Raw genomic sequence first — 20,481 nt, 5'->3', positions numbered from 1 at the left:
CACAATGATATATGTCCCTGTGTCGTATTACGTTTAGGATGTCGGCTTTTCCCATAATGCACTGCGTATTTTGGCCTCTCCCTAGCAACCGCTGGCGGCGCATCGTATTTTGAATCGACCGAATTGCAGGTAGAATTTGAAATTATACCAGCCGGACGAAGTTATCATTCTTTGTCAGTCGGTGCATCATAATGTCAGGGACATGCTTACACACGTGGGGATGGGAATGAGTTGTTGTTCATGCCATGAAACTTTTGAACAGAGTTTACTAGTACCCACCAATTGGCCACTGTGACGTCACACTGACGGCCTCTATTTGTTAATAGTCAATTATCAAGAGATTTTAAGTTGGCAATTTGAACAAAAGTCAAAATTTGATCTACCAGTTGATATCTGGATGATTGACAAATCAGATTTTGCCAAGATTTTAAGGGATCTGGAATGAGCGTTTTGAGCGTTTCGACAGTATTTTTTGTGGGACATGAAAGCACCTCAGATGTATCGAATTGCATTCTGAATACGAAGCATGTCTTTCTGATATCAAATAATTTTCATTTTTTGAAATTCGCTATATAATACAAATTTTATGACAAATTATTAAAAGTTGATATTTTTCACATTTTCGATATATAACAGTCCTCGAAGTAAATTTGATAAATGTAATGATATATTCTTAAAGTGTATGTAGCTGGGAGGAAAAGCCGACGATCAATTGAAAATTTTGACCTTTCATATTGAAGATATGGATTTTTTCCCAAAAGACCTAATTTTTTGTGTGTTTTGGGGAAAAAAATCCATATCTTCAATACGAAAGGTCAACATTTTCAATTGATCGCCGGCTTTTCATCCCACCTACATACACTTTAAGAATAAATCATCAGATTTATAAAGTTTACTTCGAGTACTGTTAAATATCAAAAATATCAAATTTTAATCATTTGCCATAAAATGTGTATTACATTGCGAATTTCAAAAATCCAAATTATTTGATATAAGAAGGACATTCTTCGTATTCAGAATGCAATTCGATATGTCTGATGTCCCACAATAAATACTGTCCAAACGTTCATACCCCACCCCTTAAGTGAGTAAAATTTAAGTGATATAAAATCAGTATAGAAAAAGTATTATGAAAAAATAAAAGGAAATCATACAAAGATCGTGCTAGAGATGTTATTCATCAGTATATAAAGAAACCAGTTAGGAAAGTGGAAATCACAAGAAGTATCACTGAAGCTGCATTTGCACGCCCAGAGTCTGAAAAGAAAGAAGAAAAGTGAAAAGTGCATTGAGAAGTTGTGCACTAAAAATGATTAATGGGTGACTCTACGCAGGGTCTGTGTTAATACGTACTCCTGGGATGCGTATCAATGTGATCTGATCATGTGCGCAAGAGTGCGCGCAGACCACATCGAACTACGAGCGCCATACACGCACATGATATCGAACCATGAGCGCCCTACATGCACACGACACCGCGTCATGAGCGTCCTGCACGGACACGCACGTAATGCACTTACAAGACACGCGATCACTACGCGTATATTTCCCGGATATGGATCCGAGTGCCGTGAAGACACTTGCTAATATCAGTGATTATAGATGCGGATCCCAGGAGTGTGCATTGATTACTTGCGCATGTTAGTGACGTCATATCAAAGATTTGACACACATATGACATACAGTACGCTTGCCAATGCACTGTCTCTGTATGCGATTTAATACGAATAATGATATACTATGCTTACGTCACTGCCTAATGGAAACAAAAAATTAAATATAGTAGCGTGTAATTAAGTGTATTGGGTGGAGTTGAAAGTGCATGAAAGTGGAGGTAGAGGGCGAGATTTATTAACAATGTGTTATTTTTAACATCCATGTAGACCTTATGAACAGTCTTACTATTAATCATTTGAAATGTTTTAATACATGTATTCTGTTCAATCAATAAGAGTTATGCTTTGTATAAAGTGTCGTTTTAGAAAGAACATTATACATCAATTGTTGAGTTTTCATGGTTTTGTTTTAAAGGAGGATTTCGTGATCCTAGCGTCCTCTTTTTATGACATTTTCAGTACATATCCACGAAAAAGCTTATTCCCAAAATTTCAGTTGATTCCGATTTTGCGTTTGCGAGTTATGCATGATTATGTGTATTACACTGCTCCATAGACAATACGTTGTACTTTCGTTCTGGTGCACCAGAACGAAATTCAAATTTCACGATATCTTTGCAAAACGAATTAATCTGCAAGAAATATTTTGTACATAAACATTATGTAGCTAGAGGTTTCCAGTGATATAAAAATCTCAACTTTTTTTGAGAAAAGTGGGGGGATGAGGCTGTGGATCACGAAATGCCCTTTTAAGAAACTGACAATGGGGCTATTACATTTAAAATCCACACTACCCCTGGGAAAGATTTTGGAAATATTTTCCACAGTGGGAGTATGAATTTCAAATGGAATGAACAAATTAGAAGATCCATTTGAATGTCATACACCCTCTGAGAATCTGAATCTTCCATTGAGGGAGGGTGTGTTTCAAATGGAGCTGCTGATGTGTTCATTCCATTTGAAATTCATACTCCCACTGTGGAAGATATTTCCAAAATCTTTCACAGGGGTAGTGTGGATTTTAAATGGAATAGCCCGTTTGCACATTTCCAATATTGAATTCTAAACACCCCCCAAAAAAAAAACCCAATCAAAGCCTGATTCTGGTTGATTTCTTTACAACCCCAACCTTCGATTTGTTTATATGTGTAGTGGTCTTCTTTATAGTAAGGTAACGAGGGTTCTAATATTTTATTCGCCTTTTTACTACATTATCAATATGACCATTAGGGTTTTGCCAGATATACCATACGTGACAGAAATAACTTTCAATTAGAGAATAAACGATAGGAATGTTTGTTTTTATTATCCTCATAAAGGATAGGCATGTCCAATATTTTGAGTAGTGTATGCCAGCGTCGTAACGTCATGAAAACTCCTCTTAGTCTAAAATAAACGAAAACTGTTTACGAGTGCTGCAATCGCATACGCTTATTACGCATTATATCCTTCATTAATAGATTCTTGTTCATTGATTGGTTAAAAGTGTGTCACATGATCAAAAATAAACACACTATTCTCTGAGGAAGTGGAAAAAAGTACTATTTACGTCCGTAAATAGTACCTCCAAGCCGTAAATAGTACTTTTGGATATTTACTATTTACGGATAGCAGCATACCCACGTCGCAGTCCATAAAGCATAAAAATAACATTGAACGTCGACTTTGACTATGAGTATATTTTGTCACTGCCGCGCCGAGAAACGACAACACAGACATGGCGAATATTAAATCAAGCCAAGAGCTACGATACTGCTGAAGACGATCCACGATTTCAGCTGTTTAATTTGAATTTGTTACCAGTTCTAGCGCAGGAATATGTTTTCAGATCAACACAGTCAGATTCAGAGCGATACTGACATGGTAAGCTTAAAAACAAAATACTGACACAGTGCGAGTCTTGGACCGCCAGCCGCCTAACATGCCGAAGGCAGCCGGCCTAGTGCCGTGCGTACGGAGGCCTAAACTTGTATTCAGATTTCCTTTTACATATTAAGCGTACTGCAAGCCGTCCAGTGCGTATTATTTGCACAAAGTCCAATGCACACGCTTGACGTCGCGCGTGTATACGCGATGGTTAAGCCGTCAAATGAAATCTGAATACAACTTTATCCCGATGCATGACGGCCTTCGTGTTTACATGTAAACTTTTTTACATGTAAATCTTTCACTAATCTTTGTACAAATAATCTATGAATGAAGGCAAAGTGGAATGAAGATATAACTTGAACAAATATACACTGAGTAAGCTTAAAAAACCACTAACACATGAACATGACAGCGCGAGTCCTTGGACCGCCTAAACCGGGCTACCGTGCATAGGCCCTACCTCTCGCAGCATGGTGAAGTTTTCATGTAATCTTTCAACCAATCAATGAACAAAAATTCTATTAATGAAGGATATAAAACAAATATATACTGCCTTCATTCGAGGTTCCGGTTAAAACTATGGTCCCTCGCTGAGATCAATAGTACTATTTACCTTCGGGGCTGCGCCCCTCAGGAAAATAGTACTATTGATCTCACCTCGGGCCCATAGTTCTAACCAGAACCTCTCATGGCAGTATATATTTGTATACTATAGACAAACGCATACATCTCGATACATACGCGGTCGCTCTCGTCTTTCACCTCATAGACAACACCTAGGAACTAATGAAATTCAGCGCTCATAAGTTATACCACACCCATTTGCTAAGAATATGACCTAAAACATACCAATCTGTCAGTGGCGATGATTTCTTGATGACATTGGTGGGATGAGGTTGGGAAAAATTTCTTGGAAGTATAGTGAATTCAGCAACTTTTGGCAACAGAATAAGTTCATGGTAAAAAGCGCGCATATTGAAGCAAATCTGGTGAAAGATGGTGCAAAAGTGTAACAAAAGCGCGCCACAAATGGCCCAAATATGAGATTAATTTGGTCAGAAACCAACATACAGGCGCCATCATAGGTAAGGGTGATTGTATGGGCCACCCCCTTATCAAAATATTGGTGAGCGGGATTTCTCCCCCATCCCCCTGGATCTAAGCCTATATGCAATCTGCAAATTTGGCAAGGACACAAGCTTGTTATTCTCTATTTACACTCGATCGTAGAAAACCCGTTGAGCACTAAATAACACCATGTTGACCCCAAGTGTTTCGTCAACCTAACAAGTCTAACAAGACCTCTATGGCACTTTTCATTCTTGTAAAAGGCCTACCCCATCCGATGTATTCTCCATTTTCTTCGTTTGTTTTCTTTAACCATTCCAATAGAGGAGCATAATATTCCTTGATGGCCACTGCTGACATCTCTCTTTGACCTGTGATGGCTTCCATTGCATCAGGCCATGGCTTACTCTTCCCCATCTGCAGCATTTCTCTGCATCAATTACAAAAAATATTTACAATTAAATTTCGTCCACCACTTTCTCTTCCTCTTTCATTTTCCCTCTTTCCTGTTCCTCCACTTCCTATTCATCTCCTTCTCTTCCTTCTCTTTCCACTTTTTGGCCACATCCTTTTGTCCACATTCTATGCCTTTGCTTCTCTCCCGTCACCATACGGCCTTCTCTTCCACTTTCCTCTTTTTATCCATCTCAATCCTTCTCAATCTCTTCCACCTCATCCTCTTCCTGGTTAGTCATCATCATCATCATCATCATCATCATCATCATCATCATCATCATCATCATCATCATCATCATCATCATCATCATCGTCGTCGTCGTCGTCGTCGTCGTCGTCGTCGTCGTAGTCGTCGTCCACTTCCATCTCTTAAAATTTCGACGGCTCTTGCACATCATTTCTTCTCGTCCTCTTACTTTGCATTGCTCATTATCATTATTCTCTCTTTTTAAGGCAAAGCGTCCAAACAAAACCCTAATGCGTAAGGGAAATCCCGACGTCAAAACTCTAATGCGTTATATACTTTGATCAGCTCGTAATCGGCGGGAATTATTAGACTTTTACCACTACGCCGAAAAGAAGACCTACGTTACGAGTGATAGGCCTATAGTTGATCTGCCTGGATTATATTTTGCGTGTTAAAGAAAGCAGATGAAGTATAGGACTTCAATTAATAATTTGTAATACTTCTGGCGAGATGTCACAAGACAACTCTCCAAATAAAATATATTGATATCAATCCGCGATGTCATAAGGTCCGCCGATTACGAGCTGATCCAACTATAGATATATGGAAAGGAATCTTAGGGATTTGAGAAGGTTTTGCAGCACGACTTGCTACAAATCCTTAACAAATTTGCGGATTTGACCAAGAAATCCGTTATCGAACGTCGTATTACCCGAGCTTCTTTTACGTCGGGAATTGATTATCTACGACCATCAAGTACCACTTGAGAGATCACAACGGGCAACTCGTAGCGCATGGCGACTATTTTGATTGCAAACATATAGGTCCATCGTGGTCACGATCAATAGTACTGCTCCACGAGATCTGGTTTACAGCCACTTGATAATAATAGCTTTAATTTGGGGTGTCTGGCCATCTGTTATGTCTTATCACCTCGAACTCCCAAAGTTAAGGATTTCTTCACAATATTAAGGATTTCTATCAAGGATTTGTTAAAAGATATCCCTAACGCATAAGGGATTTGCTTGGACGCACGCCTTACTCCCATTTCCTCCATTGTCTTCCCTTTCTTTGTCTTCATTGTCGTGGTCGTCTTTGTCGTGGTCGGCCATATCTCTCTTCCTCATCTTCTTCCTTCTCTTCCTGCTCATAATCATCATTATTATCATAATCATCAACTGTAATCACTGCAATGATCTAATTACTAGTACTTAACCTTTACTTATTATTTCTTTTACGGGCTAGACTAGTCCCTATACTTACGCTAATTTGTCACCAGCCTCCTTGGAATTGTAAATATCACACCTATGTAATGGGCCAGTGTGTCCTGCAGCATCACACATCCCTTTATGGAATTGGAATTGGATTATAGTACGAATGTAGTATCTGCAGATCAACAAAATTCAATATTTATAAATGAATACCTGAGTGGAAGTAAATGTATTAAGTAAGAAAAAACTTAATATTTGGAAAAGCTTTATAGACAGAATGTTTTCATCTTCAGGGGACCTTTAATACATGAACATACAGTATTACATACATTCGAAATTATATGTGATGTTTCCATGCCAACGGTATAGATCTTAATACGAGCTGGAGTTGGGCCCTTCTTCCACTTCCGTATAAGCAGATGTGCTATAAATAGCTACAGAAATTTGGTAATTATCAATTAATTGCACACGTAGACACAATTTATTTATTTATTTCAACTTTCTTTATACAGGGTAGCTCCTTCAGTGTAAAGGCACTGCTATTCTTAGAGGCCCTGTGACATACAGGGTGTAATTTACATAATTGATATTACATAAATATTACAAGAAAAATATACATGTACAATATACTAATGAAATTACAAGAATCAAGAAAATTAATACAAAAGTAAAAATCAATGAACAGTGGGGTTTGTGAGAGCTCTTGATTTAAATTCACTTAGGCTCAAGGAAATATAATTAGTGCGAGTGTCAACATCAACAGAACTATTCCACAGATTTGCTGCTCTCGTCTGAAACAATCTCTTACCAGAGTTATTGTTAAATTGAGGAACAACAAGTGAATTGGAGGAAGTACCTCTTGTGACATGATACAATACAATACAATACAACCAAGCATTTATATAGCGCCCTCCAAGGACCACAGCGCTTTCCAAAAAAGAACACATATAATAATAATAAAACAATAATCAATGCATTCTACATAATAAACATACAATTACCAGATAAGCAAAGAATTAAACAAACAGATGAGTTTTTAAATTGGTTTTGAAAATGTCCAGTGTTTTGGCCTGCCTGATGTTGATTGGAAGTGAATTCCATAGACGAGGACCTGCGGTTTGAAACGCTTTGTCACCGGTGAGAGTCCTGGTTTTTGGAACAATGAGAAGTGTTCTGTCAAGTGATGAACGAGTGGCGTTCTTTGGTTTGCGAAAAGTGATCAGTTCTTGCAGGTATTCCGGAGCTTGTGAGTTGACGCACTTGTATGTGATGACCAATAGCTTGAATTCGATACGCTTACGGATCGGTAGCCAATGAAGATGGCGTAACAGAGGGGCACTAGATGTATCACGGCCAACCATCATTATAAGTCTCGCGGCTCTATTTTGTAGGCGTTGCAGACGAGTTAGGTCATATTCAGTGGCTCCAAACAGTAAGGCGTTACCATAGTCTATGCGAGAAAATACAAGAGCTTGAACAGCCAGCTTGCACGTGTCCAGATCTAAAAAACGACGAATCCTGGAAAGATTGCGTAGGTGAAAACTGACGCACTTCACAACTGATGAAATCTGACTAGACATGTTTAAAACTGGATCGAAAATGACTCCGAGATTCTTCAGTGTCAATGTAGGCTCAATGATGACACCATCAAGATTTAACTTGATACCCGAAAGATTACTTATAAATCTCGAAGACGCAGCAATATAAAACTCAGTTTTTTCCTGGTTTAGCTGCAACTTGTTTTGTGACATCCAAGATTTTATTTGATGTACACATGTCTTGAGTCTGTTGAGAGCTCGCTCACACTCATCAGGAATTCGCGGGTCGAATGAAACATACACCTGGGTATCGTCAGCATAAATATGAAAACTGACATTGTTCCTGCGCAAAATGTCCCCAACAGGATGAGTATACATTGTATATCCCCTGGGTCCTAAGATGGATCCTTGCGGCAGGCCAAAATTCAATACATGCTCGTTGGAGAACTGTCCTGAAATACAAACACGGTTTTTCCTGATCATGAGTGGATTTGGTAAATGAAAATTTGGAACAAAGATAATCAGGAGCTCTACCAGTAAGGCATTTATATAACATAATAAGAATATGGTTATCCCACCTATTATCTAGTTTGAGCCACTTGAGAGAAGACATCATCGAATCAATATTAGTTCTGATATCAGCAGAAAGAATAATTCTAGCAAGGTTGTTCAAGAGAATTTGTAACTTGCTTGAAAGAGTGAGTGAACAGTTGGACCAGACATGACTGCAATAATCAAAATGTGGCATGACAAGAGAATCAGCAAGCTTTTTGAGAATATAATTTGGAAGATAATATTTAACACGACGAATAACACCACAACGTTTTGAGACATTGGAAGCAATTAAATCTATATGATGTGACCATGTCATGTGACTATCAAAAATAATTCCAAGATATTTGAAGTTGTCAACTCTCTCAATAATCTCACCATCATAAATTAAAGAAATATTTTGGTACTTACTGAGATTTTGAGGAGTACCAAAAAGCATCAATTTAGTTTTGCTGATATTCAGAGTGAGGTGGTTCTTTTTAAACCAGCTGGCAATTTTACACATGTTAAGATTGAGGCTGTTTTGAAGACATAGAGGATCTGATGAGCTAACAAGCAATGAAGTATCATCAGCATACATTACTGTTTTACATATAACACTATCAGGCAGATCATTTACAAAAATAATAAATAATAAAGGACCTAATATAGATCCTTGTGGAATTCCAATGTTAATTGGTTTTAAATCTGATAATGAACTACCTACTTTAACAGACTGCATTCTATTTTTGAGATAAGATTTGAACCAGTTGAGTTCAATGTCCCTGATGCCAAATTTCTTGAGCTTATTAAGAAGAAGACTGTGATTGACAGTGTCAAAAGCTTTCTTAAGGTCAAGAAATATGGCACCAGTTACCTTTCCCTCATCCATGTTCATAAGAATAAAATCTTCAACATCAATAACTGTTGTTGCAGTTGAATATTGAGAACGAAAACCAGATTGAGATGGGTTAAGAAATTTATTTACAGACAAATAAGAGTACATTTGATCGTGAACTGCACGCTCAATTATTTTAGAAACAATACTTAGTACAGAAATTGGACGATAATTTTCAACATTAGATTTACAACCAGCTTTGTAAATAGGAACAACTTTTGCATTTTTCCAATCAGAAGGAAAGATACCAGTAGCTAAAGAAAGATTACATATATACGCTAGTGATTTACAAATAATAGGAGCTGCAGTTTTTAATAATTTGACATCAATATCATCAAGTCCAGGAGACTTGTTATTTGAGAAATTCCATATTTGATCAAAAACATAATCAGCAGAGATACAATAGAAATAGAAATTAAATTTATAACCATTATAATCATGATCATGATCGACACGCAAATTATTGGCTTGAATATTATCTTCATCATGAGAATTGAATTTACTAGCTAGGTTAGAACCAATAGTAGTAAAGTAATCATTAAAAACATCTGCAGTATCATTATCATTAGTAGTTACTTTATCATTAACTTTAATGTTAGCTACTGAACTCTTATTTTTACTGGGAATAACCTTCCTAATGGTTTTCCATAAATTCTTAGAATTGTGTAAGTTATTTTCAATTTCTGTGTTGTAGTAATTTTTCTTAAGAGTTTTGCGTAAGTTATTGACTTTATTGCGAAGAGTTTTGGCTTTATCCCAATCAAGTGGATCATTAGTTTTATGAGCTTTATCATAATAGAATTCTTTATCTTTAGTAAGTTTCAGGAAGTCAGTAGTTACCCATTCAGGGAGATATCCTCTAATCTTCTTTTCCCTAATTGGGGCATGATTATTACATACCTCGTTGAACATATCAACCCAGACTGTCCAGGCAGCATCAACATCTGAGTAACCATGGAGGTATATATACCTCCATGGAGTAACTAGTAACTATATCCCAGTCTTTATTTTTAAGTGAGTTAATAAAATCGACATCATTGAAATTTTTATATGAGCGAGATTTAATTAATTTAGGAGGGTTTTTTTTTTCTTACTTTTACGTACAACAAAAATCAATGAGTGATCACTCAAGCCAAGATGATGTACTCCATGAGCAGTGATCATGTCAGGGTGTGTTACAAAAGCAAGATCTAAACAAGATCTTGTTTCAGGAGTAATTCTAGTAGCTTCAGTGATCAATTGAGTAAAGTTTGAATTCTTAGCCAAGTTTTTAACCTTTTTGGTAAAGTTACTTTTAAATAAATCAAGGTTAAAATCACCAACAACTATAACCTCATTATAATTAGCCACAGCATTCTGTAATACAAGATCAATTTTAGTTAAATACTCAGCATTTGAACTAGGCTGTCTATAAACAGTACCAAGCAGAATTGGTTTAGTACAAGGCAAATTAACTTCGATGAAAAGCACTTCAACATCATTATCAATACTTATATTAACCTCTTCATTGTAATCAATACCTTCTCTTATATACACAACAATACCACCATGTTCCATACCAACACGGTCTTTTCTATATAAATTGTATCCATCAATAACAATTTCATTATCATCAATATTAGGTGTTAACCATGTCTCAGTGACACATAAGATATCAATATTATTTGTGAAAAGAAAAATTTGAAGATGATCTGTTTTGTATCTGAGACTCTGAATGTTAATGTGACAAATTTTTAAACCTCTATTCAAATGACACTTAAGATCAATAAATTGGCCCTCACTGAAAGGAAGTTCATCTAAACAAATTTTGGTGAAGCAAGAATTACAAAGCCAATTTGAGTGGTGAATAGAATTAACTTGGTCAATATCAGTACAATCATAGTGAAAGTCAAGAGAACATTTGGAACAAGACAATGAGTTGTATACAAATACCTTCTTAAAACATTCCCCACAGGTGGAGGTTTTTAGTGAATTTTTGACACTAATACAATCATTTTTAGAAACATTACTAGAAGAATTGACACTTATATTGTGATCATGAGCAGATAAATTGGTGTTGGTACCAGAACAAATATTATCAGTACAAATAGATGTACCAACATTATTTAGAGATAATTTAGCAATGGTGACAGATTTCCCAGTTAAGGTCTCTGAATTGCTTTTACGATTACATTTACAAATTGAAAATGATGAATGACATGTTTCACAAGAGTGGGAGGAAACATTATTAGTGTAATTATCTGTGTTCATAAAATTAACATTAACATGTTTTGAAGAATGGTCATTATCAACCACAGTATCATCAGAGACATTAACATCATCACAGTAAAAAGAACTATCATTATCATTTTCCACATAATCATTAGGTGAAATACCAGACATTGAGTTGTTTAAGTCATTAGAGCAGTTACCCATCTTGGATAAATTGTTCGAGGAAATAAGTGTGGGTGAACACACCTTAAAAAATCCTGGTAGTGCCGAGCTAGGTAGCTAATACCACGACCATTTGGGTGAAGTTTGTCCTGACCTAAGTCTGTAACCGAAGAATTGTCAATGTAAGTCCAGCGGTTGTTATCACACATTTCGTTGATAATATCATTGACTGGGCCAACTTTAGGCGCATGTTCATCTTTTCTTGAAATGACAGATGACATTGCTACTTCACATTCCCTACCTACATGGGACTTGATTGTGTTCTGTAGTTTTGTTAACTTTCCCTGAATCTGGTCGAGATTATCACGTTGTAAGTTGTTGGTTGAGACATGAATAATTAAAGAGTCCGCTGTAGAAATAGTTGACTGATGTCTGATAATATCCTCAGATACTTGCTCGATGCGGCGCCCACTCTCGCTGAGATTTGAAACATCGGCGTTTTTTAGCAATCGCTTACTATCAATCCGCTTTGAGATAGAATCACCCATTATTATAACTTTAGGCCGCTTTGGTTTCATTCCATGGGGGCTACGAGTACGAGGTGTCTGTGATGTTGGTTTTGAGGTAGTACCCTCATCATGCTGTGAGTTTAATGTGTCAGTATCAAGTACATCTGCTGATAATGCGCTGAAACTATTTGCTAGAGGTATAGGTGGGGCAGGGGATCCTTGGGGGTTGGGCGAAGATCTGGCTGTTGTTGACGGGACTGGAGAACCTTTGGGTTTAGGTGTAGATCTGGCTGTTGCTAATGTCCACTGTTGAGATTCACGATTTGGTAGTGATGGCCATTCATTATTGTTTAGAACACTGTCTCTGAAGCTATGTGTACTGCGAGTGGTTTTTGTGTGTACCGGTACTTGGCAAGTAGATTTATTTGAATATTCCTGAATTTGTTTGAGTAGTTCCTGCCTTTCTGCGGAGAATTTAGCTTCCATTTCTTTGTTCTCGCTTTGAAGTTCTGAAAGTTTTGTCTGAAGTGTAGCAATTTCCGCTTCATACTTTCCATTTAGTTTGGAAGCTATCATGAGTTGCGCGATAAGTTCATCTTGAAGATGGCACTGAGCATGGGGAGTTGACATGTTGTTCATCGTAGTACTAGTAGAGGATCTGTTCATAGTAACAGGAGTTGATAGACAGTGGGAGGGACTGTGTGGGGCTTGGGGAATGGCCATTTCATCCAACACTGTCCGAGATATATTGGGAGAACGTCATCAATCCAGATGATATGCCCTGAGCCTTGCACTCTGACTAGAAGAGATGCTTGAGAATAGAAGGTGACCACTACACTCATTGGAACACTTACATCATTACCAATGGTTCCTCTGTAGATTCTTCCGGCATTTCCTAAGTCTTGAGCAGACCCATACATCTTTCCTACTTCAGTTTCCATCAGCTGATAGGCATAGAAATTATAAACCTGAATGGTATGTGACTCTTGTCGTTGGAAAATTTCCCAGATTTCATCAGAGTTGTTATCCATATTCAATGAGAAATTCACTGTGTCCTCCATATTGATTAGTTCACAATGTACAATCATGTAATATGTTAGATTTCAGTGAAAAGCAGATTTCATGGATGAACGGAATTCCTCTTTAACCCAATATTTGTGGAAGAAGAGCCCACCTCCATGGAGTCGGGCCTTTCTTCCATGAAAAACATGATTAAATGTACGTAGAAGACTAGTTATAGAGTGGATTGGATTTTGGCTCATCTTTCACACACAAGGAAGAACAGTCTGCTGGCAATAAAATACTGGGCCTAACTCATTTTGGTAAAAAAATGGAGTTGGGCCCTTCTTCCACTCAGGTATTCAATTGAAGACAGAATTAAAAAGACTAATTTGCGTCTGACGTCCTGTCAACCAGACCAAAAATGCCGTACTGCGCAGGTGAGCAATCAAGCTGGTTTCAACGTTAGTCTTTTTAATTCGTTCTTCAATTACAGTTATGACTCAGCAAACATTTTAATAAGTTTATACCCAGCAAACACACTACGTTTTACAGAAAAGATCTAAATGTTATATAAAAACGTTTTAATATCATTCATAAAACATTTCTGAAAACGGGGTGCTGAACATTGTAACAGAATGTTATTTATCTGTTGACAAAATATTTTACACAAACGTATATTTAGGAATTCATTCAGAGGATTGAGCACGGTTGTTTGATGTATATAGAATTGGCTTCATTATTAACTAAATGGAAACTATAGATGGCGCTATTTATCCTAAATCATATTTCTTTATTTGCAAGGGGTAGGTGATTAATACTGCCATTAAAACAGCTGGAATAGGTGAAACAAGCAACAAGGAAATTTTATAAACATATTTTATCAAACAATGAAAGGAGTTGTTTGTATTAAAAGCTTGAAAGAGTAATATCCAGTAACTAAATAGCGCCACCAATTTTGTCATTATTAGACACATTTTATATTCGAAAAAGCTATAAAAATGCTATAAAAGTGAATAATTTTGTAAAAGAGGGTAAATTAAAGTTGAGAATGACTCAAAAGCATCTGTATACATTAGCATGATATCACATTCATCTGTTCAGACCTAAAATTTGGTGGTTCATGATGTTTTGTTTGAAAAACTAATAAATGATCCCATCAAACAACCGTGTGAGGGCATGATCGCTGTTTAAACAGCGATCATGCCCGAAATCCTATGAATGAACCCAGTTCATACATACCCAACATTCTTAGCAATTCAATACAGATGAAAATAATAAGGGTTTACAAGTTTAAATAACATTTCCATACCGTTTTCCTTCATAAATTGGAAGAAAATGAGTAGGCCTACTTGCAGGAAGCAGCTCGGCTCATGAGGTCAACGGCCGGGAGTCAACGCGTGATACGCGTCATCTTTTGCGCTCCGCGTGAGATGGGCGCGGTGACATGTGCGTGTACGCAACACTAGCAAATCGTGGATCGTGTTAATTGGGTTCCAAAGCTGCGTGACGCAGCTTGTTTATGCTCTGCGTACTGGTCATAAACGGAATTTATGACCAGCAAGAAAGGGCCCAAATCCAATCAGAAACGTCGTTATATCGTGAGTATGTATGAATAAGTATTCATGATCTTGATATAGCCCGAGATTTAAATGTTATTAAAACGTTTTGAATAAACGTTCTAAGAACATTTTTGTGTTTAATGGGTGGATACTACTAATTTAGCATGTTGTTACAAAATGCTTTCGATACTAGTTTCAAACATTGACGAGTCATTATACCAATGCTCCTCTAAAATTTGATCTTTCATGTGCCGACTTATCGAGTTCTCCTCATCCTATTGCATAGCTGCATTAAATAATTGCGCTCCACAACAACAGCGTTTTAGGATAAAACTAAAATTAAAGTCGCGCGTCATAAATCCTAATAATAATTTTTCCATTAATAATAATTTTCCAAAATCGCGCATTGTGATTTGTCAAAACAAGTCACGCGAAGCCACTATATTTAAAACCATGTGCTCTGAATGCGTTAGGAACGTGCATATCGCAGAGCATTACGCGAGGTTACCATGGTTACGCGTTTTTGCTTCAAGTTGATGTACACGACTTTAAATCGCACTATGTTTGAGGTAAAACATTAAAAATAAATGTTGCTGCCTTTTCCTTTACACCCAGATAATGTGTCTTCGGCAGTAAAATGTTTAAATAATGAATGAGGCGCACGTCTGCACTGCATCGGACATGTTATTTAGCAGTCTATAATATCGAATTGATTAATTCGAATTAAACAATTCATTGATGTTAGCACTGGGTAGTAGCCATTACTGCCAGTAGACAGGAAGTCTAGAAAGTTGACCTCAACGCTGTAGGTGGTCTTCCTGTACTTTTGAATGGGACAGCAGTAACCTTGGACATGTTTTAGACCAAAATTTTGGATTTTTCAGATTTTTTTTTTTTTTTGTGAGAGCATAACAAGACTATCCGTCGATGGATTTTTATTTCCGTCGGTAGATATTTTTAAAATTAAGTTTTTCATAACATATTAAAAAGGCAGACACCCTTGATGTATAATAAATTAGCTAGGTAAGTTTTGAGTAACCTTGATGAAAATTATCAAAAAAGTGCCTATTCAATTGTGTGGGTACGGTCCATCACGTGTCACTTGGTATAGTCTTGTAACATATCTAATGGCGCTGCCCATGGCCACTCGATGAATTGTTTAATTCGAATTAATCAATTCGATATTATAGACTGTTTAGGTATAGCGGACAAGGTATTACCTTTACTTCTTAAAAAAATATGTTACAGTTAGTTTTACGTATTTTATCAAGGTATTTACCTTAAAAATGAGTAGGCACCAACTATATGAAACATTGCTGCTGGGTCACAGTCTTCTTCTGATCTATCAACTGGAGGTTTCACACCAACTAACTCTTCTCTGGAATAAAGAATGGATTAAAACCTGTTGAATGACAGTTTAAATCTAACTTGCTTGATTATCTACCAACACGTATGAGCATACATAGTGATGTAAACAAATAGTAATGTAAATGGGCTATTCCAGTTGAAATCTGCTATACATCTGTGGAAGATTTAAGAACAGTCCACAGATAGAGGGAGTGTATTATTTAAACCCATACTCCCGGGCCTGCATATGTGACCTATTACAACGACATGAATATAAAGTCGCAAGTTGGTAGATTCGAGACATCCAGGCAGAATGAGTTGATGGCTTTGTTTGCTGCGCACCTGTTCAAGCCAGAAGTATTATATATGTATGTTCTTTGTGAACGGAGGCACAGTGGGCCATTCACGAAGGACACAAAGACTTACAACGCAGTAGCCAGTGCGTTTCGAAATTACCAACTTGCGACTTTATGCTCATTTAGTGGTGGCAGGTCACATATGGAGAATAATTCAAAAGTTACCCAGTTGTCTATTCTATTTGAAACCCATTTTGCCTCTTTGGAAGGCTATCTAAATCGTCCACAGGGATGTAGATTTCAAATGGGATAGCCCAATCTTACTTAAGTTGCCACCATCGTTTCATCCATTCATTCTGTGGTACTTCACCAGCAAATACATCCCATCGCCATTGCTCTAATGCCAGACTGAATGGTAGAGTGCCAATGGTATCTAATGATGTCTTCAATAGGAAGTTGATGTCCGTTTCTATAGTAATTAAGGCGGAAAACAAGAAAGCGAGAAATCGTCATTTTGTACTCAGCACTTCAACGACCTTTTATCCTTCGCTAGACCTTTTATCCTTCGCTAGCTGTTTCTAGCGAAGAAGCTAGCGATGGAGTCAGAGCCACATCTGACGAAAGCTTGACCAATTTCACAGAGTGACTGGCTGCACCAGTACTGTAGTTTTCAAACATTGAACGGCTGCACCGGTAATGTGATATCCGACGGCGCACCCGATTGAAATCCCGTCGTGAAAGCCACTTACTTGTTTACATTTTGCCACAGCATTGACTGGGAATCCACAACAGTTTTAGTCAATGATGATAGATAGTACCCCTGTTTAGTGAGGGACGTCTTCAAAATCAAGGAGAAATCGACAGAACTAAATCGCGATCAAGGACTGCAATGCCAACCTTTAATGTAACGCCCTTATTCGACCAAAAGTCGCCAATGGTCAACACAACAGTCTGGAATTCTTCTGATGAAGATGTGTGTCACACATCAAAAATGTAAGTTTAGTTGATTGAATTTGTTGTGCTGAAAATCGGTTTAAACTTCTAGAAAACGTTAAAATTGGTAGTTTCTTGAAAGAAAATCCACAAAAGGGCCACTTTTGAGCCCGGCGCATTCCCGTTGGGCAAAGATGATTGTTTTACTATCTGAACTATTTTTTAATAAACAAATAAACACACACTTAAAAAGAAAAACAACATACCTTCATCTTCTAGATTCTCGTCAAGCAATCCAATCTCATACAAATGCTTCGGTGTACCAACAGATAACGTCATGACCTCTCCAACGGCTTCGTGAAAGGCTATATTTGCACCACCTCGGAATGATATTGGCAAGTCCTTATATTGTAGGTAATACTGTATGTGGCCCATTTCATGGTGGATAGTGAGTAAATGATCCATGTGAATCTCCGTACACATTTTGATTCTGTGAAAGAGATAAGAAAAAGGAACGTTGAGACAAGTAATCTTACAACATATTTCTCTCTGTGAATGTCAATCTATTTTTCTACATGTTTAAAAGAAATGCCTTAAAACATTCCTATGGAGAGAATGTAACTCCGGTTGCTATAACTCCTGCTAATGTATATTATAATTATCTCATCTACGGCTGAATCGTCACGCAACTTAGACGAATGGTCTATAGGATTATAGAGGGTAATACTATACGACGTCACTCAAAAACAGGTGATGACAGTATGAAGTCCGCTCCCTTTTCGGAATTGAGCACTTTTTTCACTTTTTATTGCAGTTGAGCACTTTGTGTCCATCTCCGATAGACAGAGTGACTCTGGGATAGACTTTGGCTGTGTTGACACCATGGAATGTATATTCATTCACATTCCCAAGAGATGGTAGTCCCTTCAAAGCTTTCCATCGTATCTTCTGACGATTGCCTTTTTAGGCATGAAACTCAGAGTAGAGTAACGACTACCTATTCTGGAAGGTCTGTTCTTTGAATTTTTACCCTTTTACGGGATTGAGCACTTTATTCAAGAGTTAGAGTAAAAAGTTGATCAATAAATGATAATATAATATGATTTTGATTTAAACTTTTGATCCAAACACAAGGAAATAATTCCTACCTCGGAATTTTCAGATGGTACTCCATCTTTCATCAGCGAGTGAGTGACTGTATCAGGTCGAGATTTTCTTGACCTTTGACCTGATAACAGACTCGTAGACTCCTGAAAGCTTGAACCGGCCCCCGTCTTTGTTGAGAGATGGTCGGTTGGCTTTGATGTGAACTGCTTCTTTGACTCCACGTTGGAACCACCTGCTGTCTCTATCGAGTATGCGGACTTTATCCAAGTCCACAAAATGTCCCGGAGACTCGATGTGAATGTGGTTTGAGACCTCTGATGCTGTACTACTGGGTCTCCTGTGTTCATTGAAACGTGTTTTCAGAGAGCGTTCAGTTTCGCCAATATAGGCTTCTTTGCACTGTCCGGTACCGGTAACAGTTTTGCCCTGGCAAGGGATGTAGTATACCGGACCTGTAATGTCCTTCTTATCTGTCTTGTCCTTGGGTGACACGAGGATTTGTCTAAGTGTGCGGGTCGGTTTGAAAAAAACGCTAACACCGTAGTTGCTAAAAGTCCTTCTAATGGCTTCAGAAGTGCCTTTGATACAGGGGAGAACTACGTGACCTTTATTTGGGCGTTTATCGCCCACGTCACTCGTTTTTGTGGGCCGGTTCAAGCTTTCAGGAGTCTACGAGTCTGTTATCAGGTCAAAGGTCAAGAAAATCTCGACCTGATACAGTCACTCACTCGCTGATGAAAGATGGAGTACCATCTGAAAATTCCGAGGTAGGAATTATTTCTTTGTGTTTGGATCAACCAACACAGATGAACTTTCATGAATAATATAATATAGAATAATCTAATCTAATCTAATCTAATCTAATCTAATCTAATCTAATCTAATCTAAAATAATATAAATGAATGAATAAAAATATTAATTAATTAATTTAAACTACTGCATAAATACAGTAAATTAATTGAGTAATTAATGAGCAAATGAAGACGATGTAAATTGTATTATCACTAATTTGTTGCTAAATAACATACATAATAACAAAGTCTGAAGGTCATCAAAGCTATTAATTCATGTGAAAATCAGTGCATATGAAATATTGTGTGCATCACCTGTTTCAACTATGACATATCAAAATGAAAACGATTTATAATAGTTGCTAAATAATTTGCTTATGATATGCATGACAGAAGGCGTACATTGTTATGATATAATAATATACAGCATGGCAAATACGTAGGTCGATAGTACAATGTACCAGACAATTAAACGGTTTCAAAAAGATAATTGGTAAAAATGTTTTATTGTTATTATTATTATTATTATTATTTGCTATATGCATGTGAAACCAGCCGGTTCAAACACTTCTTGGTGTTTACACGGTCAAGGTATAATAGAGGTAAATACTAAATTAAACACTTTCAACGCTATACTAAACACATAGACGCTCCTAAACACTTTTAAGTGTTAACATTATGAACACATCAAATCATTTGGGTATTTAACGTATTGTTTAAATGTATTGCTTGTAAAAAATAAACACCCTGTTTATGGTCTAAACATCTTAGTGTTTAAAGTTAAGCACTATAGACATTTAGTTCATAAACCGTGTAATCTTTTGTTATGAAATCTGTATGCAACTTTGCTGAATTATATACAATTTGCCAGGTGGTGTATGACGTGCAGTCCCTAAATTCAGTAAATTTTCATCGTCAACCGTGTAATTGAATGGGATTATTTTGAAATTTTAAAACGCTTGAAATATCACAAACAAATAGGCCTATGTTGATAAATAATATAAATACAAGCTAAAACCGTTGGGGTTCGATAATGAACCCCACAAAACTAACCAAGTATATTGAAAATGCCATACGGCCGGGCGGTTTCACGAGTTGCCGGCTCGATCATGTCATCCGCCGCCTGCAATTTGCTGCCAACTTATGCACCTTTGCAAAAATCTTATTTTGAGAATTTCCAACGCCACAG

General features: G+C 37.1%; 1 protein-coding gene across 1 annotated transcript in view; it reads right to left on the bottom strand.

The window, feature by feature from the left end:
- Positions 1 to 1,086: 1,086 nt before the first annotated feature.
- LOC140138783 (angiotensin-converting enzyme 2-like) overlaps positions 1,087 to 20,481 on the bottom strand; it is a 42,098-nt gene continuing 22,703 nt past the window's right edge. The window contains exons 9-14 of the mRNA XM_072160552.1: positions 17,660 to 17,883; positions 16,785 to 16,929; positions 16,097 to 16,195; positions 6,460 to 6,582; positions 4,823 to 4,983; positions 1,087 to 1,257 (exon numbers count right to left, since the gene is read on the bottom strand). Coding sequence (XP_072016653.1) covers positions 1,181 to 1,257; positions 4,823 to 4,983; positions 6,460 to 6,582; positions 16,097 to 16,195; positions 16,785 to 16,929; positions 17,660 to 17,883 — 829 coding nt within the window. The 3' untranslated portion in view covers positions 1,087 to 1,180. The remainder of the gene's footprint in view (positions 1,258 to 4,822; positions 4,984 to 6,459; positions 6,583 to 16,096; positions 16,196 to 16,784; positions 16,930 to 17,659; positions 17,884 to 20,481) is intronic.

Source organism: Amphiura filiformis, chromosome 18, assembly GCF_039555335.1.
Source record: "Amphiura filiformis chromosome 18, Afil_fr2py, whole genome shotgun sequence".
NCBI lineage: Eukaryota > Metazoa > Echinodermata > Ophiuroidea > Amphilepidida > Amphiuridae > Amphiura > Amphiura filiformis.
This window is presented reverse-complemented; position numbering and strand designations above follow the sequence as displayed.